This window comes from Ustilago hordei, assembly GCF_900519145.1.
Source record: "Ustilago hordei strain Uho2 genome assembly, contig: UHO2_contig_06, whole genome shotgun sequence".
NCBI classification, from domain to species: Eukaryota; Fungi; Basidiomycota; class Ustilaginomycetes; order Ustilaginales; family Ustilaginaceae; genus Ustilago; species Ustilago hordei.
Window position 1 is genome coordinate 592,227 of NW_024545253.1, and position 27,950 is coordinate 620,176.

Genomic DNA, 27,950 nt, shown 5'->3' on the forward strand with positions numbered 1-27,950 from the left:
AGGACAAAGTTCACACGTAGCGACAAGGGAATTTGTACAACAGCGGTGGTACTTGGTAGCTTGCGTGGAAACAGGAGCTATGGTTGACCGGACAAGACGACCAAGCCCGCCTTGAACTCGGCTGGCGAGGGTGACGGTGGGATACAGAGGTGGGGAAGCAGCTCAAATGCACGACGATACTTGTCAGTCTCAATCGAAGCAATACTTCTTGCTGACCATATCAAAGCAGACAAGCAAGCAGCGACAGGTTCTTCTCAAACTTGCGAAGACCGTCTAGCAGCATTGCGACACAATTCAATAATCAGCAAACAAGATCTATTACAAGAGGACCAAAGATATATTTCGTCAAGCGAGCATACTGCACATCATCAACTACCAGACAGCCTATGCAACAGCTACAATAGGATCGATGTTCGTGGCAAAGGCAGGGATTATGGGGATGGTTGACATGTTGACCCGGACTAGCCCACCTCTTTAGGCAGGCTACGGTCACAGGGGTGGCGAATCCACGATTAGAATGGGGCAGCAACTCTTTGTGCAACGCGCAATCTCAGAACACCAAGTCAAACATGCACATTGACTCGACTCGACGGGCAGATTGCAAAGCGGAGAGTGCAATAAATGAGAACGAAAACAAAGATCAGAACGAAAGTGGGAACAAGAGATTGGCAAGGAAACGTAGTACAATCTGGCGGATCTGACAAGATGGATGAGAAGACGAAGCAAACGCAGCCTGGGATTACGCGTAAGCAGCCTGACGTTCAGCAGACTTTGGCGAAGACTTCTGACCTCCACCATTGCGACGAAGCTTGTTGAAGAGACTGCCGTTCCTTGTCAAGCCGCCTTCTGTGATAGGTGAGCGACCTGCCCTGGAATCCTGAGAAGTGGAGAGTTGAGACTGCTGGAAGTAAGAGGCATCTTCTCGCTGACCGAGAACATCTCTTTCGGTCGGGGTGACGACGTTGCGATTTGTACGACGACCATAGCTGCCGTTCGAGACGCCTGTGGCTGCGTCGGCAGCTGCAGCGCGAGAGTCGTACGAAGACTGTACGGGTACAGCAGCCGAGTCGGTTCGAAGAGGTGGTGTGCTAGGCGAGTGCTTGTGCTGTGCTGCTCGTCGACGACGGTCACGAACGCCCATCTCGAGGCCGTCGTCGGGTGGTGGGACGTTGGGGTTGTCACGCATGCTACGAATGCGCTTGATGAGACTCTTGCTTCGCTTGGGTGCATCGCCTGCTGGTGCTCGCTCGTCCCAGTTGGGCTCGGGGAAGGGGCTGGCACTGCCAACTGCAAGTTCATCTTGGTTGCGGGAAGACTTGTTCTTGCCGGTCATGATGGCTTCCATGTCGAGAACACTACTGGCAGCGCTAGTGGTTCCACTGCGATCACCAGGGTTGTGCGAGTAGGGGCTGAGGGTGGAGCGAACAGGTTGCTTAGGTTGAGCAAAGTCTTGCCATGGCTCAGCGCTGACACCCCATACATCGGCGTTGGGGTTGGAGACATCGTATCGGCTATCGGGGACGTTGGAAGGCTGAGTGTGGTATCCTTGACGGCTTCGCCAGACACGTTCGGTCTCTGCATCGCGGTCAGCGTCGAGGTCTTCGTCGAGTGACAGCTCTGTGGCAGAGCCCTCAGCGTGCATGGAAAGAGAAGGAACGAGAGGAGCGGTGGCACTTCGACTGGGGCCACCGCTAGAGTTGATGCCAGGTCGGGCAGAGCCCTTGTCGTCGGAGGCGAGCGGATCGTGAGCAGCAGCACGACTACCCTTCTTAGCGCCTGATTGACCGCGCGGAAGGCCGGTCATGGGGTCAACATTGGGGTCGAAAGCGCCGACGGGAGCGCGCTTGCCCTTGTTCATGTGAGGGGTGCAAGCATCGTAGGGCGAGTCGTGGTGAAACATGCTGGAACCGTTGATGCCGGAAAGGTCGAGACGGTCGATGATGTCCATGCGACTAGCTTTAGCGGTAGTCTTGTTGATCTCGTCATTCATACGCTTGTCTTTGGCACGTTTCTTGTCTTCAGCAGTCTGCCTGCCGAATGCTCTGGCGAATTTGGAAGCCATACCGGTACCGCTAGACTTGGAAGGAGGAGGTGGCGGAAGACTGCGGTCCTCAAAGGGACTCTTTGCGGGGACCATGGTTGGAGGTTCAGCGAGGGGAAGTGGTTGAAGACTGCTGTAGGAAGACTCTGGATCGTAGGAAGGGTGATAGGCGTGACGAGAGTTGTCAGCAGGGTTGGGGCTGAGACTAACGACGTCGGAGAGAGCGGCTAAGACAGCCTGTCTAGACGAGTTGCCGTAAGCTGATGAGGTGTGCGAGAGTGATGTTCAAGGTAGTTGTACGGATGAAGAAAATACAAGGTATATGATAGCGGTCAGAAAGGTGTGTTTTGCCGAAAGCAAACGAGGATGAATTTTTTTTGAAAGTGAAAGACGGCGGTGCGGGGGAAAGGGAAGCCCCAGCAATCGACGACGAAGGCGTGCGACAAAAGACAGAGCAGCAATGAGCGAGCGGTTACACAAGCTGAAAAGAGCGAAGGGGACGAGCTGGCTGAGCGTCCAAAAAGTGGCTTTGTAGGTAGCGTGGCGTGGCGTAGCGTGGCGATCGTGAGCGATGTTGCTGTGTTGTATTATTATTATTATTATTTTCGAAAAAGGCGAGGGTCCTCTCTGGCCACAAAGCACCAGCGCAGAGGTGACAAAGAAATCGCACATCTTTTGTGCGTCAATTGTGTGTATATGTGTGTGTGTGTTGTCCAGAGCGCGTGCGTGTGCATTCTAGCCAAGGGTTAGTCGAGACCTCGGCGAAATTAGCACACAGGGGTCGTGCAGTCTCATTGGCGAGGCAGTGTGAGAGAGACGCCCGCGCTTAGAGTGAAATCAAGAGACCGAACTGCAACCATGATCGGCAACTTTTGAGATTGAGCCTAGATCGGCAACTGTGGCCCCCGATTCCCTGTGTCGCTACGCCGATTCCCTGGGAGCCCCGCCTAACCTTGTGTCGAGACAGTCGTCTTTGCTTAACCGTCTCAACATCGGAACGGAGCATCTGCAGTACGACTGGATCCGAGAGGTAGCATGTCAAACTTACCCATTGTGGGGAGAGCCGTTCTAGGTTCTATCGATCGTTGCTATCTATAGCGTCTAGTGAACGTCGTAGGCGAATCTTAAGGGCAATTTCGGGTATGACGTGAGAGAGATCGTAGTATGACGGCTTCGAGGGTCGCCACGATGTCCGATAAGGTTCGAGCAAGAGCTTGAGCAGGTTGCAATCAAGGTTCGAATGTCCCTTCCACTGTGAAGCTGGTGAACGCCGAAAAGTAGATGCTGTAAGGCGAATGTTGGTCGAGGAACAGTGGTGAAGCAAAGGTCAAGAGGGTGGTGGGCAGAAACCAACTTCCGAAAGATCAGTCTGGACGGCGATCTAAGCTGCTCAGTCTCTCGCTCCTCTTTCTTGATAGGCAAATAAAGTGGAGCCCGTTGCTACTGCTGGCTGCCAGATCTTCAGTCGGTGATGCGCCAAGGCATGAATTGTCTTGATCGGCGTGTTTGGCTGTGTTTGCCGGCTGTGCAATTTAGAGCTTTGCTCGCTTGCCTCGAGGCCCCTTTTTGGAAATCATCAGCGTTGTTGGGTTGGCCCAGCAGCCGCTTCCCTTGCGTGTTTCATCAACAATAGCACCTTTCACCTCTCATTTTGCAAACATGCACCCGTCTCCTCTCAGAAGCCAGAAGCCCTGCTTCAATAAAGCCACATCAGAGTGGAATGAAAGGAGGTTTTAGCGCCTGTACACGCGGAGTTGGATGGAAGCAAACCTGTCATGGGACCGGATGGATGCGCAGGACAAGCGGGACTCATATGAAGAGATCTTGCACAACCATTGTGGATCAGGCGAAAGCAGAGTTCCAACAGAGTTCAGTGAGATCAGTAGGATCAACAGCTCTATGACATAACTGGTTGAGATCAGTAGGAACACAGGTCATGCTACAGGAGTCAATAGAATCAGCAGGACCACACTTGCTACTACAGGTCTTGCAGGAATCAGTCTAAGGGAAACCTCTATTGCTGATACAGCAAGGGGTAACAGCAAACAAGGGAGGTTGCCACTGGATGAAGTAGGGACCTTGCACAACGATGAAGTCAATACAAGCAGATGGGTGCTAATGACAGGGGGGTGATGAATGGATGCAAGTTGCCACTCAGATGAAGTGGGAATGACCCCTGACAATGATGAAGTAGCACAAGAACCATCTGTCAGGGGTCTCGTGCCTGAAACCCAGGTCGGTCTGTCAAGATACTCGGTGACTATCAAACTGTGTGACAGCTATTGTCTCGGTATCAGTCTCAATGAGTTAGTCACTCGGCGACTATCAAGTTGTGCAATGACAGCAGGTGGCATTCATTGTATATACTATTGTAGGTTTCGGCTGACCTCTGTGGACACTCCATTCAGGGGTAGCTTGGCACGATCAATATCAATATGTAGGTTATGATGACACCAAGGTCTGGTGTGAGTGTTGATGATGATGAGGTTGATGGTGTTGGTGATAAGGTTGGTGAGTGTTGATGATAATGAGGTTGATGGTGTTGGTGATAAGGTTGGTGAGTGTTGATGATAATGAGGTTGATGGTGTTGGTGATAAGGTTGGTGGTGTCAACATGAGTGTCCAGTGTGTTGACTGATGCTTGGAGTGATCCCAGGACTGCAGTGGACTACTGCCTTCAGTTCTATCTTAATCTGGACTGCTGGTTTGCTATGAACCACCTTCGGACATCAGGTAGTGGTGATACAACACATGCACTACAATGAGGAGCAACCTTGATAGATTGCTACTATGCTGACTGGAACTAATATATACTTATGCTGAAGTGATAACTAGTTATGGTGTGTGTAGAGTGGATGAGGATCCACTCAACCTTTGATGATGAGAAAGTATGGTTATATACCTCTTCACAGCATTGCCAGTGACACTGCTCCTGCTCTCTCTCTCCAGAGAGTACCTTCTTCATCGAGTACTGTACAGGGGGCCCCTCTAGCACCACTCCTGTCCTCCTTGAGCTATCCTGCTTGCTTGGCACCCCTGTGCCTTTGTGTTGACTCCTTCGACACTGCTCCTCCTCCTTGCTATCCTGCTTGCTTGGCGCCCCTGTGCCTCCTGAATGATGTCGACTCCTTTGACACTGCTCCTCCTCCTCAGGACCTGCTTGCCGGTTCCCTATACACTGCTCCTTCTCCTTTGACTGGTGATGGTTCCTTTGACTCTTGTCTCTCGAGCCCCTGAGTGGTAACCATCTGCATGCTCCTTGAGCTTGGTCCTCTTCATGGCTGTGCCTGCTCCTTGAGCTTGGTCCTCTTCTGCATGTGAGTCCATAGGAGTCCATGGTCTCCATGGAGCCTGCACTATGACCATGCTCTCTACTGGTATCAACTAGATCTCCGATACCTGTGCTCCTTCCATATGAACCAGTGACCCTCCTGCTTCTTGAGCATTCAGGCCCATGACACCGCTCACATGTATATATATCTCACAGAGAGCACTATGCTCTCACCACATTCCTTTAGTCAATTGAGTATATATGTTTCTGCCTTAAAGAAGTAGTGACATCGTACTTAGACTATCCCTGATTGCCAGTTATCGGGACCATACTTCTTTACTTTTTCTCAGAAACATGTATACCCGATTGACTGAAGTACATGGTGAGGGCCTAGTGTCCTCAGCTTGATATACAGCATGCACATAAACTGTCCCATAATTTTACATGTCACCATACATCACTCTAATGCTCAATAGCTATAAGTTGTATTGCCACACTGTCTGATATCATCTGAAAGCACTGCATCTTCTCTCCAAGACTGTGGAATTGATATTGACATTGACTAAAAAAATTGTGCTATGAAGAAGAGCCGATTTTTTTTATTGTGGGACAGTTTATGGAGCATGCTCCCAAATAGCAACACTGCTCCATTCCTGACCTTGTGGGCTGTTGACTACAATGAAACTTGCAATGTAACTTGGTGGGAGCCTTCATATACATCAAAAGTAGTGATGTGGAAAGTTTCAGCTCAATCAGATGACTGTGAGCAATCCAGCAGCACTTCCAGTCTGACACCATCATATCTATACCATCATGCCAAAAACCACCCCAGAGAGGCACTGATTGGCACTCTTTCACCTCCAAAATGGAGAATCTACCCATTCAGTTGCTGAGAAACTTGGTCTGAGCAAGTCTACAGTGTCTCGCATCAGCAAAAGTGCCTCCACTGATGCTCCAAAGTCAAAGGGGGGCCAGCCAAGAAAACTCCAGCCTTGTCATGTTTGCTTCCTGGACCACTATTTTGAGCTCAATTCAACCTCCACAGTCAGGAAAGCATGACATGCACTGCAGGAGATGTTTCACATCAAAGCATGCCCAACAACAGTAAGAAAAGCACTTCATTACTGTTGTTACAAAGCATGAAGGTTAGTGAATAAACCAAAGCTACTCAAGAGGCATTACAAAGTGCATCTCAAATTTGCAAATGAGCACAAGGACATGACTGTTGAGGATTGGAAGAAAGCTTGAATGACAAGCTTTTAAAAACAATCTCAGATTTGCAGCTTCAGCATGCATACACTGACATCATGTTTCAGCAAGACAATGACCCAAAACACATGTTGAAGAAGACAATAACATGGTTGGAAAGTAATAGCATTAAGGTTATGCAATGGCCAGCACAGTCACCAGACTTAAACCTGATTGAACACCTCTGGCACCATCTTAAAATGTGACTTTCACAGTATAGTATGATTGCAAAGTCCAGGGATGAACTGCTCAAGAGATGTGAAGCTGAATGGACAGCAATCACTCCAGAGACATGTAGGACACTAATAGAGAGCATGCCAGACCACATCAAGGCAGTTCTGAAGGCCAAAGGAGGGAATACAAAGTACTAAGGTGTTGTCGAGGAGTGCTCCATAAACTGTCCCACAATAAATAAATAAAAATTGGCTCTTCTTCATAGCACAATTTTTTTTAGTCAATGTCAATATCAATTCCACAGTCTTGGAGAGAAGAAGCAGGGCTTTCAGATGATATCAGACAGTGTGGCAATACAACTTATAGCTATTGAGCATTAGAGTGATGTATGGTGACATGTAAAATTATGGGACAGTTTATGCACATGCTGTATATACAATTGTGAGGTGCATGCCAAATGTGGGAGTATCCTCCTTCATGACCTGGCTTGACAACGAGTGGGACTATGTTGCACCCAATCTCCAGTCTAATCTGTCCCATCTGATCACTGATTGCATTTATGTCAGCATGCATCATCATATCGGATCGTTTTCTTCGGCATTTGCTGGCTGGCGCGTCAGTGAGACCCAAGACGTGTTGGGAGCAACAAACACACATGCGCACACACACACACACACACACACACGTGTTGAAAAATCATGTGGAGCAAATCGCCTCGACGCGAAAGACGCATCTCATCTCGTTTACGCGCTTGCAAACACCATTTGCTCAGAATTTTGGCCTTTCCAAAGTCGCAGAGAGAGAGAGAGAAGCCATCTACAGCCATGAACCATTGTCTCGAGGCTTGAGAGCCTCAATGAAAGCAGGGAAAAGGCATCAATCATGGCGACTTTGAAGCCTCTCGGCGAATTTCGAGCGGCGATCTACTCGAGCTGCATGTCGAGCTCTTCACTGTGTGAACAAGCAACCTAACATAACTATTTTTACCAACATGTTAGACCCCTGAAAACATTTCGTCGAACAGTGACAAGACCCTTGATCCCTACTTGGGATCGCTTGTTCAGTTCAGTTCAGTACGTCCTCTTGCCTCCTTGCTCATTGTCTTGCCAATCTAACTTGACTGTCCGCTTCTCGTAGCGCACAGTAAAGGCAACCCTCTGACTCTACTTCTGTGCTGCATGTTGCGCTCTGTCTCTGGGCTCGACCTGAAAAAAAAAAAGATTCGCTCAAGTCGTGCTCGACTCTCAAGAACTTCTCTCGGTCGCGACAATGACCGACACCCAAGCGCTCGAGCAACGCCCTTCCGCACCCTCCACTGATGACGATCACATCTCGCTCCCCCTCGTTTCTGACAACAAAAGCACCACCGACAGCCACAACTTTGCAACAGCTCTCCTTTCCAACGCTCAACACTCTACCTCGACCGATCCACGATTCATTACCTCTCGCGCCGAACTTTGGTCCTTTTACGTTTACTATATCGGCAATAGCGGTCTGGGCCCCTTCAACTTTGCTCCCTCGCAGTTCCAGAACTTGCTCTACCAGCAAGCAACCAACCTAGGCGACGGAGCATGCGGTAATGATCGACAGCCACATTGCCGGCTGGCATTTGCTGGAAAGGAGAGGACTGTGGAGAGCATTGTGCTGCTATGCAATGGTATCAGCTTCGCTATTCAGTGTCTGCTCTTCCTCGCCATCGGAAGCTTTGCCGATTATGGAAAAAACAGGCCATACATCCTGATCGCCAGTACTGTGGTTGCTATTGCAGTTAGCTTTGCTTGGTTGGCAGTCACGACTCCGGACAAGTGGCAGATTGCTATTGGGCTCTATATGGTTGGATTGATCACCTATCAGCTCAGTCTGAGTTATTGGACTGCTGCTTTTCCAGCTCTTGCCAGGGATCTACCGCATATGCGAGAGGCTAGACAGAAGCTTTTGGCCGATTCGCCATCCCTCAACTTAGCAAGCGACGACAAGACTCTCACTCCTGCCAACCAACAGCCCTCGCTCAACCAAGGTCGCATGGCAGGCGACAAGTACAGCATGCTCGAAACAATGGCCATCAACCGTATCTCCAACATCGCCTTCACCGTTTGCTCTGTCGGCGAGCTTGTTGCCCTCGGCGTCATTCAGGCTATGCTCGTCGCCATTCACGCCGATCGAGACCAAGTGTCCAACACCAAAGCGCTCAGCTACGTTGTCGCCTTCAGTGCTGGTGTCTGGTTGCTATGCGCCATTCCCTGGTTTGTCCTCGAAAAGCATCGTCCTGGTCAACCCTTGCCTCCTGGCACCAACTACTTTACTGCTGCCGTCAAGCAAGCCTACCTCGCGGCTAAACACTTGAAGCAGCTTCGCCAAACCCTTATCTACTTTGTCTTTTTCTTCCTGTTCAGCGATGCACTGAACACATCGGTCACAGTCATCTCGACGATTCAGAACCAGGTTGTCAGCTTCAGTACCACCAAGTTGAACCTTCTGTTGATTGTCGGTATTGCAGCCCAGGCAGCGGGTATCTACGCGTTCTGGCTCATCCAAAAACGCTTTCAGTTATCGACATTGTTCATGCTCGTTTGGGTCGTCTTCTTCTCCATCTTGTTGCAAGGATGGGCGTTCATCGGCATCTTCACCCGACGTTTCGGCTTTCATCACGAGTGGGAGGTGGGTAGCAAGCTCCAAAGACCATGAAAGCATGTTTTGTGCGACCTCGTCTATAACACTAACACACTTCTCTCTTTTTCGTGTTGGGACCACTTCTTCATCTTGTCTCCTTGCTTCGCAAATGTCTCCAACATTGTCTCCAACAATTTAGATCTACGCATACCAAGCCTACTACGGACTCTTCGTTTGCCCTTGGTATGCATATTCTCAGACCATGATCGCTGAAGTCGCACCTAAGGGGTACGAATTCCTCTTCTTCAGTCTCTTTTCTACCGTCGGAAAAGTTAGTTCATTCGTCGGCCCGCTCGTCACACAAGCCATCGCAGACGACACAGGCAACGCCTCGACACCATTTTACTTCCTTCTTCCACTCTCTATTGCAAGTGCTTTACTTCTCTGGCCATTAAACGTCAAAATGAGCAAGCTGGAACAAGCGCGTTTCATCGAGCAACAGGCAAAAGACAAGCAGCTCAAGCAAAGCGACCTTGCTGGTGCTCAGGTCATACAGGATGCCTGATCGGCTTTTGTATTGATGTAGTGTCAGTGTCATTCATGATGTATAAGAAATGGTATTCTTCAATGTATGTATAGTGTGACTGTTGGTGTGAGATCGCTTGATCCAAAAATGCGCTTGACAAGGTGTGATTTTCCCGCGGATTTTCTGGATTTTCTGGATTTTCCCAGGATTTTTGGACGCCAAAGTGGAGAGGAGGGCCTGTGCATGCACGCAGCAGATAAGACCCCGTTCCAACTTGCGCATCTTCGACGTCGTCGTCGGCAGCTACTACCTTCATCGCATCCATCACTCCTACTTCGTCCCTACACACTCCTCCGTCTTCCAACGCATCGCCTCCGTCGAAGCGTTGTCTAGCTTTTGTTATTCGCATATCCACAACAAGCGATGTACAGTACACGTCCGCATCGCTCAATCCGCATCCATCCTTAGCTTCCGTTACTCGCGACATCCGTCTTGGCTCGCATTCTTCCAATTCCTTCCAACGGTCTTTTCGCTTACGACGCTCAACCTCCAAGCCTGAACCGTACCTTCGAAGCGACGAGCGCTCCCTTTATCGAGCTCCTTCTTCTGACATTTCCGCTTAGCACCGGAGCTCGACTTGGTCGGCATACCAGAACTCTTCGTATCTGTCGGACTCTCTCGCAACAATGCAATCAATACTAAGCACAATATTCCCCTGTTGTTTTCCCTCCAACCGACACACCCGCTCTTCGGGCGACAACACCGAACGTACACCACTTCTCAACGCAGACCGCTCCCATTCGATCCACTCAGGCGCAGCATCATCGTTCATAGGAGACAGTGGACTCGTCACGCCAGGATCAGAAACGAAGCGCAACAAACACAAAAAGAATTCTGTCCTGCCATCTCCATCGTATGATGCACATGTATTGAAGAGTATTGTTGATGATTTTAAGGGAAACTTGATCTCTGTTGATTCAACAGGCGAGAAGGGAGCAGGGGTGTTGTTGGAAGGTGGTGATGCAGAGCAGAGTACGATAGCGGAAGCAGGGCAGGCGGTGGGGAAGAAACATGTAACGCCGGTCCATACACTTCGCTTGTCTGTATCTTCGGGTTCGAGGCCTAGATCGATGACTAAGTTGGTTGATATTTGGTCAGATACTCCCACAGACCCAACCACCACGCCGGCGAATGCGGGATCAGGAACAAATACACCAACATCGAGCAACGTCTTATCTTACTCGGCTGTGGCGAAGAGAGGCAAGAAGGCCAACGCCAAGAACAAGAAGGCATTAGCGGCGGTGAAGGGTAAGGAGGGACCGAGCGTGGAGCAAAAGACGTACGAGACGCTGGCCGAAATGGCAAGAGCGAAGCCGCTCGTATATGATTGGGATCTGCAAGATGATGGAGCAGAGCATGCACCCTCTGCATAGTCACCGGGAAGCTTGGGTGCTTGTGGCTCGGGAGAGGAATCGAGCCGCCACTCAAAGCCGTGCGAAGAGTCGGCGTTATCCGGCTTGGCCATAACAGTCTCGGACTTCACTGCTTCTCCTCCAGCATTCAATTCGATCTCTCTCGCATGTCCCGTCACTCATTGTTTCATCTACGTAGTCTCACAGTCATTCCAACTCATAACCTAATTTATGGAGATATGCAGCTGAAACACCGTCAAGGTTACCGGCAGCAATGATGAGCGGGCAGGTGCTGGTGGTACTCAAGGAGGCACAGCACTGTGCTCACAATCATGCAGGCCACATACATCAGGACGCTCAAGATTTTCAAATTCAAAAACGCGGCGGTACTACATAACCGGCGGTACTACATAACCGGCGGTACTACATAAATTACGTTAATACTCATTGCAAGCAGATGTTACAGAAGCTGAAGGCATGAGCACATTCAAAAAATGCAAACACTGTGTCCTCCGTGAGTTAACGGACTGTGACTGAATGACATTGCAAGTTCCATCTCAAGACGGAGAGGCGTGACTATGCTTTCGAGTGATGGCTTGCAACTCATGCGACTCCTGTGTCGATTCGACTGCATTGGCTCCGCTCACGAGCGGAGATGATGGTGACACCGGTGCCTCGACTTCTGTTGTTGCTGGAGCCGATACTGCTGCCGATGTTTCTGCTGCCGTCTCTGCTGTCGTCGAGGAAGCATTGGCTGCGTTCACTGATTCAATACGCGCTGCTGTTGGAGTTTCTCCATGTTCGTTGATCGGTTGTCCATTTGGAACCTCTGCAACTTGAACTCCTGCCAAACTCTCATTCTGGTTGACCCTTGCGTCTGCGTTCGCATTCGCATTTGCAGTAGTTTCCGCCCTCTTACTCTCCATCTCCGGAATAACGGCCTTTTGACAAACAGGACATCTACCAGAAACAGTCGTCAACCACTGATCCACACAACTCCTATGCATCACGTGTCCGCACTCCAACAACCTCAACGGTTCCGGTTCTGGCTCTTGATCCGGTTCTGGTTCCTCAAAGTCGCATAGACAGATGGGACAAGTAGCTCGATGTGCCGGTAGTGGGTGGAGTGGGTACTTGAGTTTTCCCTTTTTGGATGTTTTGCTTTTGGTGTTGGTCGTTGCTGATGAGGAGTGGTTGGATTCGGCAGTCGGTGTTGCTGAGTATGATGAGGCAGCTGGTGTTGCGGATGATTTGCCATGATTGTTGCGGCCGGAGGTAGCGGGTGAGGAGCGTCGTCTGGCAATGATGAGACGGGTGAGACGACCGAATGGTCCAAGAGCAGCTTCTGATGCGCTTTGTATTGATTCTTGCGTCGGTCGTCTTGATTCAAGTCCAGGTCGTACTGCTGCGGGATCGCCACCCGCTGCGACTTGTCTTGCCTCCTCAAGCGTGCTATTCAGTTGCGAAGTCGGCGTGCCTGGCTCTGCCTGTCCACTAACTTCTCCTTCAGCTCCCTGACCCACCTCATCCTCTTCCGCAGGCGTGTAGTAGACCAGTTTGGCACGCTTATCTACTTCCGATTGATCAATCTTGCCTGTCTCTGGATGCAACTCCCTCTGCGGCAGGCGATGCTGAAGCCCCAAAGCACGCATGATCACAATCAGCAGTGGCAAAGCGCATACGATCAAGAAGGCGAGAACTGCAATCTCGACGATAAAGATGTAGACGATGATCAACGAAGACAGCGCTGCCCAGAACAGTGGCACGGCCTCTGCTGGTCGACGTGAGCACTCTGTGGAGCTGTAGACGATCGCGTTGCCGACAAAGAAGATAACGAGCGATGCAATGCCAAGCAAGGTGCTGATCTTGCCAACCTTGATATCGAGGTATTCGGAGCCAAGAGGACGACTGCGTTCTGCTGCGGCGCGGGCTTCAGGTCCAGCTCGACGACCCTGTCGTGTTCGATGAGGGCTCAAGCCAAGGTAAAGCTCGACGGGGATGTCGAGAGCGAGTCGAACAATGTGAACAACGATGTACTTGAAGAGGCTGTCTGGAATGCAGACTCGACCTTCTTCATGGGACGGCGATGTGCGATTAGAGCCGGGAAGAGCGAGGATGGGGATGTAGGCGACTATCTGAGCGAACGACACGGCGAGTCGAATCATGAGCACGATTCGCCGACCTCGTGGTAGTTGTCTAACACCAGTCCACAGCGACTGCAGCAGATTGCGACGAAGTGTGAGTGCTTCTGTGAGTGACGGCCGACGTTCGAGGGGAGCTTCATCGTTGTGGGTGTTGGTGGCGAGCGCTGGGGCATGCCCGTCGTCGACCACGACCATCGCCGGCTCGGCATTCGTAGACATCCCCTATGGCGCGTCGTTGCTATCAAGGCACGGGGATGCTGGTACGCGCTTCTGGACAGTGGTTGTATATGGTTGTGAGAAGGAAAGGCTCGCCCTTGGAATGTGATGGTCCTCTCCTGGAAGGTATATGCAATGCGCTTAGAATGGGATGTGGTGAGTTGCTCCTGCCTTCAAATGAAGGAGCTGACCAGCGGCGAGGTTGCGGGAGTCGTGACTGGCGTCCTACCGATGCAAGATGGAGTCGTTCAAGATGCTGTATCCAAGGCTAACGCAGGCACCCAGTTGTGATGGCCTGCATAAGCGGAGTGATGGTGTCACTCTCGTGAAGCCGAGAAGAATTGACTGCTCAGTAAGTCCGGATAAGACAGGTTGGAAGGTGTCAGCGGCATCACCCACTTCGAGCTGCAGCTCAACCCAGCAACCGACCTTCCGGGCTTGTGTGGAGCAGGAGCCATCTTTTTCGGCCGTCTCATCCGAGCCTGACGCAGCTTCAGCGTTCGAGGCTGGCATCCAAGAACTTGCCAAGCCACGGCCAAGGCTGTGTCGAACGGCTGAGTTGCAGCAAGGCTTGTGACTATGTCGCGCGAGTTGGGGGGTCGTGCATCACGTGATCATTCATGAAAGCGTGCGCGTCTGGGCTGGACTTAACAATCGAATTCTTCCGCTTCTCCGCTCCTCTCTTCACTACCATCATCTCCACCAAAGCCAGGCGTACTGTTAGCAGCCTGGTTTGTCAATTCCTTGCCCTCCCTGTTACATCCTCCCTTGCCGCTCGTTTCTGCGCTCGACCGGCCCTTGTTATGGCGGGCCGGGAGCCTCCTTGTCGAGCTTCAAGGACCTCACGGGTCTTTGCCTGCAATCCACTTAGTTTGTTCGTGTTAGGTATATACATTTTCGGTTTTGTTTCGTGCGATTGAGTCCAGACGGGTTGTGTGTGTGTGTGTGTGTGTGTGTGGTTTTTTTTTCTTTTTTTTTTTTTTTTTTTTTTTTCTTTTCTTTTTTTACTCCTGACCACAACGCTAAGCTGAAGAACAGCTGCGGCACTCCAGGCAAACTCAAAGGTTGCTGTCAACAGGTAACCCACAAAAGCTCTCACGAATCACATGAACAGGTAGGCCTGTTTGTGGAAACCAATCATGACATTCAAAACTGATACGAGACAAGGTAACAAGGAACCGTACGGACAATCTATATGAGAGCGAGAATAAGAGATAGGGTCCATCGCGCAAGACTGGCACAAGAGATTGGCAGATCCTCGGCTCAGAGTCAGAGGAGGACGAGTGACACGAGCGCAAGCGGTGACGAGTCGCTGCAAATCTGCCACACTCGACGAATCTGACAAAAGGGCACGGGAGAAACAGTCAGAGCAAGGATGAACGAGTCGCAGGACTAGGTTCAAATGACCAAGGATTGTGTTCGAACAAGGAAAGCACTTGAGGCTGCACTGGGCGGCAGTGGGATCGGGTGCAGGGCCGGTTGACGACTCCTTCCCTGCATCCGACCTGAAGCGCGCGCAGATCCAACTGTGGACTCAAGGCAGAGAGTGAGAGTGTGGTGTTGTGTTCGAAGAAGCGTCCGTGTCACTGTAGTCCAGCCTGCGGTGGATATGCAATATGATGAGGAAGAGGAATGACGGGAAAATGGAAGCAATGCAAGGACGAGGCTTCACTGAGCAACGACTTAGGCGCTGGGTAGGCGGTGAACGATGGCCATAGCCGTGTCGTCACCGTGCGAGATCGAAACCAAGAAGCGCGAGCCATTGGCAGCCTTGAGAGCCTCGCCGTAAAGCTTGACTTGAGGGCCCTCAGGAGTGGGCACGATCTCGACATCCTTGAGCGAAGCACCAGAGCCCTGCGTTCGGATGCCGAGCGACTTGACAACGGCCTCAGCGGCACAGAATCGACCACAGAACGAAGCCTTGGGGTCAGGCTGAGCTCGGCAGTACTCAATCTCGACATCGGTGAAGTTCCTTGAGACAAAGTTGTCGTTGTCCGAAGGGAAGGTCGAGATCTTCTCGCAGTCGATTCCGACACCGGCAACGTGACCCATCATCTTCTGCAAAGACTCCTGCTGAGCAGAGATCTCGGCAGACTTGGCGTGAACGATCACGTCCTCTGTGGTAGCAAGAGCAGGCAAGGCGGCAAGAGGAGCCTTGAAGCCGTAGCTGTCGCCAATCTCGACAGCACGGGCGTTCAAGTTCATCAACACCTGGTCCTCGAGCTCGGCGGGCCAAGGGCGGTTGTCCTTGATGCGCACCAAATCCTCCTTGGTGAGCGCCGAGTGCATGCGAGTGTAGGTCTGGTGCTGACGAGCCTTGCGTCGCTCGACATACTCGTCGAACACCTTGGGTGAGAGACGACCAAGAATGTGAGCGGCGTGAAGGACAAGAACGATACCACCGACCTGACCGAAACCGAACGAAGAGACTGCGGCAGCGTTGACGTGCTGAGGTGTACGGTGAATCGAGGTCGAGTTGTACAGGAGCATGTCGAACTTCTGCAACTCGGGCGAGATGTCGTCGGCATTGCGGTTACCGCAGACGATCGAAGTGTGCAACGACTGCATCACACCGTTAAGAGCCCAAGCAGCAGCACCACCCTTGGCATGACCACAGAGCCACTTCTGAGCCATGACGGGCACAGCGTGACCGGGTGTACGGCCCATGCGGGTGAAGAGCTCCTGGTAGACATGCGATTCGTTCTTGTCGTTGGCCTTGGTGGCAGTCATATGAGCAGAGATGACACCAATGTCGTCGGCAGTGAGGTTGAAGCGAGCCAGAGCGCGCTGCATACCATCAGCACTGCTGATGACACCGTGACCGGGAGCAGGAAGCGATCGACCAGCACCGTCAGTGTGGGTGTTTGAGTAAGCCAAGATACCCTGGATCGGCATACCGAGCTTGATGGCGTTGGCGGCAGTGGTGAGAACCTGAACACCGCAACCCTGCGACTCCATGAAACCACTTCGCGAGGTCGAGAAGGGACGCGAATGCTCCGAAGGCTCTCGACCAGCAGCAAGCTCCTCCTTGCCATTCGAGGTAGCCTTCATGTTGGCGAACTCGAACGATCCCTCTTCCGAAAGGTCATCGAAACCACCGGCAAGCATGAGCTCGGCTTTGCCGGAAAGGATCGTCTCGACAGCGACGTCGATCGACTGAAGAGCAGTGGCACAAGCACCGACGACGGTCTTGATGGGACCAGCGGCAGACATGACGAGCAAGTTGACCCAACCGGCGACCGAGTTGATGAAAGTCTCCTGCAGAATGTCCTTCTGCACATCGGTGTCGTTGCGGCGGTCGCGGAACATCTTGCTGAGCGAAGTCATTCCACCCATACCGGAACCGATACAGCTTCCAACCTTGCTGGGGTGGATGTGCTTGTACAGCTCGTATGGGTCGGAAATACCCGAGTTGACGAGCGCCTCAGAGGCACAGACCAGGGCCCAGAGAGTGGTGCGGTCGACCTGAGCAACAATGTCGTCGGGAATACCGTAGCGCTGACCAGACCAGCCAGTGGGGATTTGACCAGCAACGAGACGGTCGAAGGCAACGGCCTTGGGCACAAAGATACGAGCACCCTTCTTGAGGACGACGAAGACACCGCCAGTGGAAGGGTCTTGCCAGGTGTCGACCTTGTCACCGTGCTCGAGCTTGTACTTGGAAGCCTCCTCAACGGAGACCTCCAGAGGCTCGAGGTCGTGGTTGAGCTCAATCTCCTGCTGGAAGCCCTTGCGGTTGGGGTCGTAGTTGCGGAAGAGCTCAGGCTCGATGAGACGGATACCGGCATGCTTGACGATGTGCTCCTCGTAGTTGGCGCGAATGTCCTTGTCATCGACGGGCTCGCCGCTCTTGGTATCAACCCAGCCGACGTAGGTGGCACCAGACTTGAGCTGACCATCGTGGTGCTTGATCAAGCCCATGATCCAGGCGAGCTCGATGACACCTTCGTTGGTGAGATGGCCGAAGGCCTCCATCTCCCAACGAGTGCGCGACGAACCCCAAGGACCGACCTCGGCGAAGCCAGTGATGACGACGATCTTCTCGAGATCCATCTCCGAGTAGCTCTTGGCGATCTCGCGGTTGAATTCGAGGCTGCCGAGCTCGGGGAAGCGGAAAGTGAAGTTGCTTCGAGGGTTGATGTGCACCTTCTTGTGAAGAGCCTCGGCAGCAGAACCCTTGATGACCTTGAAGTCGGCAGAGTTGTCAGCGACAAGGGCACGCTTGGTCGACGAAGCCTCCTGGATAGCAGCACGGAACTTGCCAGTCTGCTCAGCGAGGTCGATGATCTTGTCCATACCACCGTTAAGGTCGACAAGGAGAGCCTCGACCTGGCTGACCGCAGAGACAGTAGGAGCCAAGAGGCCAAGCAAGTTGAAGGCCATCTCGGTGGTGCTGAAAGTACGGCAGCCGAGCTTCTCGATCTCCTCGGCAACAGTGTTGGACGAAGACATGAGACCTGTACCACGGCACCAACCGATGATAGCACCAGTGATGCAGAGGTACTGACCCCAGCTCTCGCTCTCCCATCGGTTGAGGAGAGTCTCGAGACCAAGCTTACTCTCACCGTAGAGACCGTCACCACCGAAAGTACCGTGGTTGGGGGAGAGAGGAAGGAGGACCTGGGTAGGTCGGGTGTCGAAGTTGCGGCTGGCCTTCTCAGTCTTGATGGCACCGAGGAGACGGACCAAGTTGGTAAGCATGAGACGGTGAGCAAGCTCCGATTTGTCATCGATGCCGTCGATCTCACGGCCGTTCTCCGAGATGGCAGCGAAGGGAACGACGAAGTCAAGATCGAGGTCGAGCGAGCCATAGATGTACTTGACGAGGTTGTCAACGTCTTGCTTGGAAGCCTGATTGAAGGGCACAACGGTGAGGGTCGAGCCACGTGAACCAACCTCCTGGTAGATGCGCTGGTAGTACTCGACGACGCTGCGGCTGTAGCTCGAGGTGGTGATCACAACACGGGCACCACCGGCCAAGAGACCCTTGACGACCTCGACACCGATTGAGGCCTTACCGACACCAGTGAGCAAGGCGTTGCGGCCCTTGAAGCTGACACCCTGGGTAGCCATCTCGGTGAGAATGTCGAGGTAGACCGAGGTGAGCTTTCGGCTGAGCTGCCACTGACCAGCAACTTTTCTCTTAACGTGGAGGAAGGGAGTGCGGTCTTCGGGAGCAGGAGCATCGGTGATCTGAGGTCGCTGAGTGTTGGAACTCAAGCGACGGTTGCGAGGAGTCTGGCGAACGGGGGTACGGGCTTGACGAGCGGGGCCGAGCGACCGAACGACTTCGCTGTACAAGCTCTTGATGGTGGCCTTGCTGAGCTTGCTGACGGAAGGCTCGTTGCGGATGAGGGTCCAGAGCTTGGCGACGTTCTCCTGAGCCTTGTCGAGATTGACCTGGCTGCCGGCACCGAGCAAGCGGCTACCAGCGGCCATCTCCTTGACGTAAGCCTCGAGTTTACGAACGCCGACACGCTTGACTTCGCTGTAGGCGATGTTGCCGCGAGCGTCGATCTCGGTGTGAGGAGCAGTGGGAGCGTGAACTTCCTTGTAGGCAGCATCCTCGGCGCAGGCCTCGCGACAGTTCTCGATGAGCTGCTGACCGTACTCCTTGGCGAGAGCGTAAGTGGGGCCCTTGCTGGCATCGATCTGGTCGATGTGGAACTGCATGTAGCGGAGCAAACTAGGGTCGGCACGGTTCATGAGGGTGATGCAACGAGCAGTGATCTCGCGGTCGACGGTGGTAAGACGGCCATAGATGATGTCGTAGAGCAGGGTCATGGCGTCCTGACGGGCCCAGTTCCAATACGAGCTGAAGTGACGAACCTTCTTCTCGGCGAACTTGGGCATAATACCGTTGGTGTAGAAGTCACCGTGCTCAGCAGCGATGGCGTCGAGCTGAGCCTGAGCAACCTCGAGCTCAGCCTTGGTGCTCTCAGCAAGTCGGCCACTGGCACGGCCGTCCATGTTGAGGTAGCGCTCAAGGACCTGGATTTGGCGTCGAACGTGGTCATCCTGCTGAGCCTTGAGCTTGTCGAGCTCCTCGCTGCTGATGGCAACACCACCAGATCCTCCACCTCCACCACCGGCGCTAGCCTGGCTGAGGTTGATACCGGCAGTCTGGGCGTAAGCCTGGGCGACCGAGTCGAGCCAGGCCTTGGCCTCAGCCTCGGAGCCGAGACGCTTAGCAGGCTCCATGGTGATGGCAACGAGCAAAGCACCGTCAGTTCGGCCGGCACCAAGACCCCAAGCCTTCTGCAAATGCGACTTGACGGACGAAAGGTTGAAACCACCAGGAAGCTTACCACCGACGGTACGCGTGATCAAACCAGAAGTGGTCTTGCCAAGAGTGCCGCTGTAACCGGCCTGCAAGGCACCACCGAGCTCCTCGAGAGGAAGCTCTTCACCTCGCTCAGGGAGATTGCCGAACTCTGCAGAATAGAACAAGACAAGAAGGAACAGAAGAAGAATGAGGTCAGCGAATGTACTTAATATGAGGACGTCAAGCGCAAAGTCGCGGGTGTTGTTGCGCTGGTTGAGAGGAAACACTTACCAGCCAAGAGATCGGAGACAAGCTCGTTACTGAGGACGGACTTTCCACCGACAGAGTCCTTGATGGATTTGGAGAGAGGCACCTCCGAGATGCTCTTCTTAAGCTTCTGAGCCAAGATAGCACGGACGGTGTCAACGGCCTTGAGAGGCTCGTCAGGCACCTCGGCGGCTGCAGCGCCACCGGCGGAGGGAGCAGGAGCGCCGGCTGCAACAGGAGCCGGGGCGGCAGCAGCAGGTGCAGCGGCAGGAGTAGTCTCGGAAGCAGCAGAAGCAGCCTCAGCCTCGCTCTCATCGTCAGCGAAGGAGTAGTAGAGAGTTTCCTTGTCCTTGCTCGAGCAGAACATGACACGCTTGCGGCCCTGAGCAAGATCGACAGCCGAGTACTTGAGAGCCTGTGTGCGCTTGGCCATGCCGACAAGGGTTGGGCTAGGACCGAACTCAACCATCCTCTCAAAGTTGTAGTCGTTGAAGAAGATGTCCTGGGTCTCGATCCAGCGGACGGGCGAAGCGAACTGGTAGGCGAGCAACTCGACGACAAGGGTGGCAGTGAGCCTCTGCACCTTGTCGGGCGACTCCCACTCGTCCTTCTCCCAGTTCTTGAGCACTTTGTCGAGACGAGGCGAGTCAGTCTGGGCAAAGATGAGCTCAGCGTACGACTTGCTGAGCTCGAAGGGCGAAGCGATTAAGTTGGGAATGTAGCGGCCAACAAGAAGCTGAGGTCGGATGGCATCGACGTTGATGCGCTTCGACAGGTAAGATCGGAAAGGAGCGACACCACCAGTGAGGTAGCGCGAGTGGAAAGGCACATCGATACCGGGGAGGGGGATGGTGGCGAAACCACGCTTGAGCTCGATGCGACCCTTCTTTTCCTCCTCGAGAGCAGCAAGAAGAACCTCGCGTACAATCTCGGCAAGCTTCTCGCGTACCTCCTCGATGGGCATGATCTCGTTGAGCTTCTTGAGGTCGATTTTCTGGACCTTGATGAAGTTGAGCACGTTGCCGAGGGTGGTGAGAGCGACAAGGTCGCCTGCAGTGACGTACTGCTGCCCAGCGACGTTGTGGTTGACGATCTGGAGGAGACGGCCGGACTCCTTGCTGATCGAGTCGACGATCTCAGAGAGAGCCTGACCAGCGAAGGCAGGGTTGCCTTCACCGACGATTCGCAGAGGGTTGCAAGCCATCATGGCGTAGTTGGACGCGCCAGTGACAGGGTCACGCTGCACGCAGTTCTGCATTGAAAGACCACGGTAGAAGACGACGTCACAGAGCGACTTGACCTCAAGAACGCTGGCGACAGCGGCGAGGGAAGCATACTCTCCGAGCGAGTGACCGGCAAAGGCAGCATCGAGAGTGATGAGACCTCGCTGCTTCATGTCGCGGAAGGCACTGAGCTCAACGAGCACAAGAGCGATTTGAGCGAACTGAGTGGCGAAGAGCAGACCCTTGGGCGACTGGAAGGTGTAGCTCTGGCTCGAAGAGGTGATTTCGGGGAAGAGGGGGAGAGTGACCGTGCTGCCGTCGGCATCGGTGGACTCGTAGGTCATCGACATGTAACGCTCGCGAATGGTGTGACCGCGAACGCCACCGAAGTGGATGGTCTTGGTGAGAGGGTTTTGGTTAATGATCTCGAGGATGCTGAAGCCCATGGTGCTTCGCAAATGACCATCGGCCTCGTCCCAGAGCGCCTTAGCGGTAGGGCTCGAGTTATAGAGGTCCATACCCATGCCCTGCTCCTGCGAACCCTGACCAGTGAAAACGTAGACAGTAGCAGGCTGCTTGACCTCAGCCTGGCCATCGATGACCTTCTCGCCGTTCTGGTTGAAGGTCTCGACCTTGACGACCTTGTTACCGTCGCGCATGGCAATGTGGCGCAACTTGACGGTGAGCTCGTCACCAGGCAGAACCATACCGACAAAGTTGGCTTCGAATGAGAGGCAGCGGTCGGGGTAGCCTTCGGCAGCAACGACCTCAACAAACTTGCGCGAAGCAGCGCTCGAAAAGAGGCCGTGAGTGATGGTGCCGGGGAGAGAGGCGAAAGAAGAGAAGTAAGGGTTGATGTGGATAGGGTTGAAATCACCAGACACGTTCGAGTAGGGCTCGTTGGTAGCAGGAGCAACGAAAGTGGAGGGAACGTCGGACTCGCCAAGAGTGTAACCGGACTCGAGGGGAGCAACACCGCCAGTGGAAGCACCGCCGTTACGTTTGATGTACTCGATGACGGGGTTGCCGTAGCTGATGGCGTCAGCATTGTACTCGATCTCGCCGACCTTGATCAAGTCGTCCTTGTAGTCGCGGACGTATGCACCGCCACTGACCTCGACATCTGAGTACGAGGTGCTGTCCTTGTACTTGAGCAAGCTCTGAATGTTGAAGTGGAGAACAGTGCCGGGAGCAAGAGGCTGAGGAGCGACCCAGTCGAACCATTCCTTGGCGAGGAGGACGGTGGCATCGGCCTTGGACTTGATCTCGAGGGTGAACTCGTTCTGTGAGGTCTCGAAGCAGGTGTTGAAGTCGGTGAAGCGACCACGGAAGAAGAAGCTCGAAACGACCGAAATGACGGGCACAAAGTCACCGCTGGCGTCCTTGCGCAGAACGGTACCGGTGACACTGACCGACTTGCCGGTGTCAGAGATCTTGAGGCTGCTGGCGGCGGCAGTGGCGGTGCAAACATCACCTGCTCGGAGAGGGCGAGCGTTGTCGATGACCTTGAATGAGTTGCTCAAGTGAACAAGGCTGAGCAAGTCGGCGTCACAGCTGGCCATTAGCGCCTGCATGATCGCCTCCCAGCCGGCAACGATGGCAAAGTCCATAGGAGCCTGACCCTTGGTGAAGACCTCACCACGATTCTCGACAATGCGGCAGAAGTTGCGGATGGCAGTCTCGTCGAGCGACTTGACGGGACTCTTGAACTCCTTGGCCGAGGCGAGCTGAGCGGCAGCAGGCATGTCGGCGTGGAACCAGAGCTGCCAGTAGAACTGCTTGATGCGGTCGTTGCGACCGTCCATGACTTCATGGATCGAGGCGAAAGGCTGGTCGGGGCGGTAGGTGAAGTAGAAATGGAGAGGAACCGACTCGCCGAGACGCTCTTCGAAGAGGGTGACCTGAATCTGAGCCGAGTCAGGCGACTTGGTGATCTCGAGGGCCTTGAAGCCGTCATCGTGGCGACCGAAGGAGCGGGCAGCACCGAAGACGGTAAGACTGAGCGGCTCACCGTCGGCAGCGTAGGCGATCTTGACCGACTGGTTCTTGCGAGGAGCAAGCATGCGAAGCATCGGGTTGTCAGTGTAGTTCTTGCCCTGAACGACGCTGACGTTGCGGATGAGAGCACGCAACCAACTGGTGCGGGGGCTGGCGAGGACCTCGAGCCACTCCTTGGTGTCGGGTACTTGGTTGCCGAGCTTGAGTGTCTTGACGTTACCAGAGACCGAAGCCTCGACGCCAGAGCGAGCGTAGAAGTGAGCCTCCTCGATGGCGAGAGGGTCGCTGGAGACGTAATCGGCGTAAGGAACCTTGCTCTCGTCGTTATCGTAGTACTTGGCGAGGATCTTGGAGACGAGGGCGGTCTCGATCTCACCAAGCATCTCACCGGCGGGAACGTTGGCCTTGGTGCAGTGCTGAACGGCGACGGAGCCCTGAAGAATGATAACCTTCTGAGCATCCTGACCGACGACAGCATCGAGATCCTCGGACTGCCAGAGCGAGTCCTTCTTGAAGAGGGTCTGGAAGTTGTCGCCAAGCTCGGGAATGAAGGGAACGGGCTTCTGACCACGGCGCTGGCAGATGGTAAGGAAGTAGCCAACATCCTCAGCAGCAAGACGAATCTCCTTGGCACCCGTGTACTCGGCGAAGAAGGTATTGACAAAGGCAGAGGGCTCCTTGTCGAGGACCGAATAGCTCTGGAGGAGCGACTCCTTCTTGCCGGCAGTCTCGATACCGGCAAAGCGCTCCTCAACACGTCGGCACCAGTCGCCGAAGAGCCTCTTGAGCGAAGGGTCGATCCATCGGCTCTGGTGGCTGACAAAGAGGAGCTGAAGCATACGACGAGTGACCTCCTCGTAGGTCATGTCGGCGATGCTCATGAGAGCAGTACCATCGAGCTTGGCAGCAAACCAGGGCTTCTGAAAGTCCTTGTTGAGACGCTCAATGAGCCAGCTCTTCTTCTCGGAAAGCCAGACGCGCTGCTTCTCACGGGGTAGAGAGAAGAGTTGGTCGTCGAGCTGACGCCACAAGGCAGCGGCACGGTTGTGGACGTAGCTGATGCTCTCGCCGAGCTCGGAGTTGCAGGTGATGGTGCCACCAGCACCCTTGCCGTAGGTCTCCTGCCACTTGTCGTCGCCACAACCAGGAGTGTCGACGAGGAGCTGCTTGACGGCATCGGCGGTAGCAGCCTCCTTGGCGACGAGCATCCACGAGGCGAAGAGGAAAGCCGAGAAGGGCATGGGAGCGTACCCGAGCTTGATCGACCACTCACCGGTGAGGTAGGGCCAGACACCCTCAGCATCGCCGAAACCGGAACCACCGACAAGGATGAGGTTCTTCTGCTTGCGCAAGCTGGCGTAGGTCTGAAGGATGGGTTGGTGGAAGTCCTCAGTCGAGTGATGACCACCAGCACGACCACCGGTCCACTGGCAGATGATCTTGCAGTCAGGGTTGGCAGCGGCGATAGCAGCAACGGCGCGAAGACCGTCAGCAGTACCGGGCTTGAATCCGACGTACTCAATACCAGCAGCCTTGAGACCATCGATGATGTCCTTGGCCTTCTCGACGGAAGGGATACCGGCAGCGACGGTGAAACCCTTGAGAGGGAAGCCCTCACGACGCATCTGACCCCAGAGAGGGTACTGCCAGCCGAATCGTCGCTGGTCGATGAAGAGACCGTTGAGGTCGAGGCCATTACCGGGCTCGAGCTTGGCAAGGATCTCATTGACACGCTTGCGGAGACCAGCCTCGCTGTGGAGTCCACCACCAGCAAGCTCAATGACGTGACCAGCATTGAGGACGGCAGCGTTGATGTTGGCGCTGACGGTGGTGGGAGTCATACCACCGACCATCAAGATGCCACGGCCAGTGGTGCGCGAGAAGGGAGTGTCGATCTTGATTCCGTTCTTGGTACGAACGAGACGAGGAGACCAAGCATCCTCCCATCGCTCCTCGAACTTGACGGTGGTTGCGTTGTAGAGCTCGGTGCTGCGAGCGTGAGTGCCGCTGGGGATGACGATCCTGACACCACGTCCCTCGAGGATACGGGCGGAAAGACCGCCAATACCAGAGAGACCACCTGTACCAAAGTCGATAAGGTGGGTGGCGGTCTTGGGGAGGTCAGAAGCCTTGGACCAGTAGATGTGCTTGAGGAAGATCTGGTCGGCGATGCTCTTGAGGATCTCCTCGGAAGGGTAGCTGGCAATGTCGGAGCCATCCTCGGTGTTCTTGACGGCCACCTTGAGCTCAGAAGCATGCCAGACGGTGGTGCGACCGGCGTAGTCCTGCTGAAGCATCTTCTCGGTAGCGCCAACGAGGTAGCTCGAGTGGTAAGGGACACCAACTGGCAAGAAGTTCATGCGGAAGACGGCCTTGCGCTTGCTGTAAGGGATCTTGCCCTGGTCAGCACCGCTGTCGGCGCGGATGGAACGGAGACTGCCAACAAGACCGACAAGAGCCTTGGGGAAGCCAGTGACGATGAAGCTGCGAGGACCGTTGAAGAGCGAGATCGAGACGGCCTGAGACTCGGCAAGGTGCGAGTTGGTCTTCTGGATGTGCTTCTCGAGGATTGACTGCTCGAGACCGGAGACGGAAAGCATTGGCGTGGGCTCGCCCTCGCCGCCATCGATGGTGTCCTTAATCAGAGCAGGGTCGATAGCAAGGGTAGGGAAAAACTCCTGACCACGCTTGCCGATATGGAAGAGGAGCTCGACAGCCTTGGCGACATTGGCATTGAAGGACTCGAGGCTGTCGGAAGCTGAAAGGACGACGGCCGAGATGATACCCTGAGAGTGACCGGTGGCGCTCTTGATCTGCGAACGGAACTCGGCGGGAGTAAGACCGGAGGCGCGTATGCTGACAAGGAACTGGGTGATCTGGGTCAAACCGATAAGGGGCAAGCTGAGGGGAACGCTGGCCAGGTACGAGACGGCAGGCTCAGGAACAGCAGCTGTGAGCCATCCGAAAACGTCGAGGCCGTGAGTGTAGTAGCTGGCGAAACCCTGCTTGACGGCATCCTCGCCAAGTTTGTTCAAGAGCGGCTGCACCGACTCGAGAAGAGGCTGAACCAGAGGGCGGTAGGTGTCGAAGAGGTTCTGAAGCTCCTTGAAGTAGGCCTGTAGGTGCAGTAAAGGTGTAAGAATGGGTCAGTACAATGTTCGTAGCTCTACATTGAGCTTCCAGTCATGGAAAAGGGACGACCGCGATGCATTATTTGACACCATCAGCTTCGCTAGAGAGTCGAGCTGGCTCTACGGCAAAAGCGTACTTCGAAGCGTCCACCTCCGAAGGCAGTTTGTCCAGCTGTTGTTAGGTCTGATTGAGCTGCACAGAGCCTTGAATTTCTCCACTTCGACAGCGTCGCATGATCTTCTTAGCTGCGTCGGTATGACTTGGGAAAACGCGCGTTTTCCGCGTTGGTCGAACGGCGTATTTCGCCGAAGCAAGCCCGTTGCCAAAAAAAAAAAAATAATAAAAATGGGAAAAAGAATCGAGAACAGAGCTGATGCAAGCGAAGACAAGCGAGGCTAGGCGTGGGGACCATGTTCGGCAACGGCAACGTTTCTGCTGGTTTGTGCTGTCTGCTGACCGGTTGATTTCTTCCTCCACGTGTCACGAAAAGCGAGATCCAAAAAAAAAAAAAAAAAAAAAAAAAAAGTCGAAATCCGGAAAAACGCAAAAGAAAGCTCGGACCAACGATGATGACAGCTCGATAGAAGCTGTTCTGCCATTGTAGCGCACAAGCTAGATAAACCAACACCAACATTGGGAAGAGAGCAGCGAAGAAGAAAGATTGGAAGCCACTATTGAGAAGAAAAGAGGTGAAAAGTGTACTTACTTCATTGTTGCCCTGGCCACCAAAGACGGCGTGAAGCTCAGCTTTGTTCTCGGCAGAAAGAGAGAAGAGCTTAGGAGTAACGAGCGAAGGCTTAGCTTTGCCAGCAGTCTCGAGCTGGACGAAAGCCTCATAGTAGCTACGGAGAACGGAGGTGCGGAGATCAGTGTCGATAGCAGCGACCAAGTCGTGGACGCTACCGTGCTCGGCAAGGAACTCCTCGTGGAAGTGAGCCCAAGCGTGGTGGAGGAGGTTGAGCTCGTGGCTGGAAGTCTTGACAGAAGTACGCGAGGCAAGGAAGCCGAGGAACTTGGCAGCAAGGTTGATCTTGGCCACGTTAGCGGCCTTGTCGGCAGCACCAGCGGCATTCTCCTGTTCCTCCTTCACCTCGAGAGCGTCAGTGACCTCGGGCGAAGCAGCGAGCGAGCGCTGGAACTCCTCACGGAGAACGTCAGCAACGATCCAGGCGTCAAAAGGCTGCGAAGGAACAGGGATCTGAACCTCGAAACCGGAGGTGGAGGCGATGGTCAAAGCTCGAAGGAGCGAGCCGTTGCCATTGCCATTGCCGTTGCCGTTGCCGTTGCCGTTACCGCTGCTCTGGCTGCTGCTGGTGGAGAGCTCGACATACGAGTCGTCGGAAGGAGTGTTCTTGATTCCAGACATGTTGTTGTAGATCTAGCAAGCGTGATTGGGGAAAAAGGTCGGAATGGTCACAGATGA

At 53.8% G+C, this 27,950-nt stretch overlaps 5 protein-coding genes across 5 annotated transcripts; 2 read left to right on the top strand and 3 right to left on the bottom strand.

Moving 5' to 3' along the window:
- Positions 1-739: 739 nt before the first annotated feature.
- On the bottom strand, positions 740-3,093 carry UHO2_03644 (uncharacterized protein; the record flags this gene model as incomplete). Its single annotated transcript, XM_041554250.1, has 2 exons — positions 740-2,301; positions 3,090-3,093. 2 exons carry the CDS (start codon positions 3,091-3,093, stop codon positions 740-742), a joined length of 1,566 nt encoding a protein of 521 aa, XP_041410184.1.
- A 4,910-nt stretch (positions 3,094-8,003) lies between these two features.
- On the top strand, positions 8,004-9,909 carry UHO2_03645 (uncharacterized protein; the record flags this gene model as incomplete). Its single annotated transcript, XM_041554251.1, has 2 exons — positions 8,004-9,392; positions 9,544-9,909. The coding sequence occupies 2 exons, from the start codon at positions 8,004-8,006 to the stop codon at positions 9,907-9,909; spliced, it is 1,755 nt and encodes a 584-aa protein (XP_041410185.1).
- Positions 9,910-10,556: 647 nt separating this feature from the next.
- UHO2_03646 (uncharacterized protein) lies at positions 10,557-11,303 on the top strand (the record flags this gene model as incomplete). Its single annotated transcript, XM_041554252.1, has 1 exon — positions 10,557-11,303. The coding sequence occupies one exon, from the start codon at positions 10,557-10,559 to the stop codon at positions 11,301-11,303; it is 747 nt and encodes a 248-aa protein (XP_041410186.1).
- Positions 11,304-11,839: 536 nt separating this feature from the next.
- UHO2_03647 (uncharacterized protein) lies at positions 11,840-13,645 on the bottom strand (the record flags this gene model as incomplete). The annotated part of the gene is made up of 1 exon (XM_041554253.1): positions 11,840-13,645. One exon carries the CDS (start codon positions 13,643-13,645, stop codon positions 11,840-11,842), a length of 1,806 nt encoding a protein of 601 aa, XP_041410187.1.
- A 1,680-nt stretch (positions 13,646-15,325) lies between these two features.
- UHO2_03648 (related to fatty acid synthase, beta and alpha chains) lies at positions 15,326-27,893 on the bottom strand (the record flags this gene model as incomplete). The annotated part of the gene is made up of 3 exons (XM_041554254.1): positions 15,326-20,076; positions 20,199-26,511; positions 27,234-27,893. The coding sequence occupies 3 exons, from the start codon at positions 27,891-27,893 to the stop codon at positions 15,326-15,328; spliced, it is 11,724 nt and encodes a 3,907-aa protein (XP_041410188.1).
- Between the last annotated feature and the right edge of the window lie 57 nt (positions 27,894-27,950).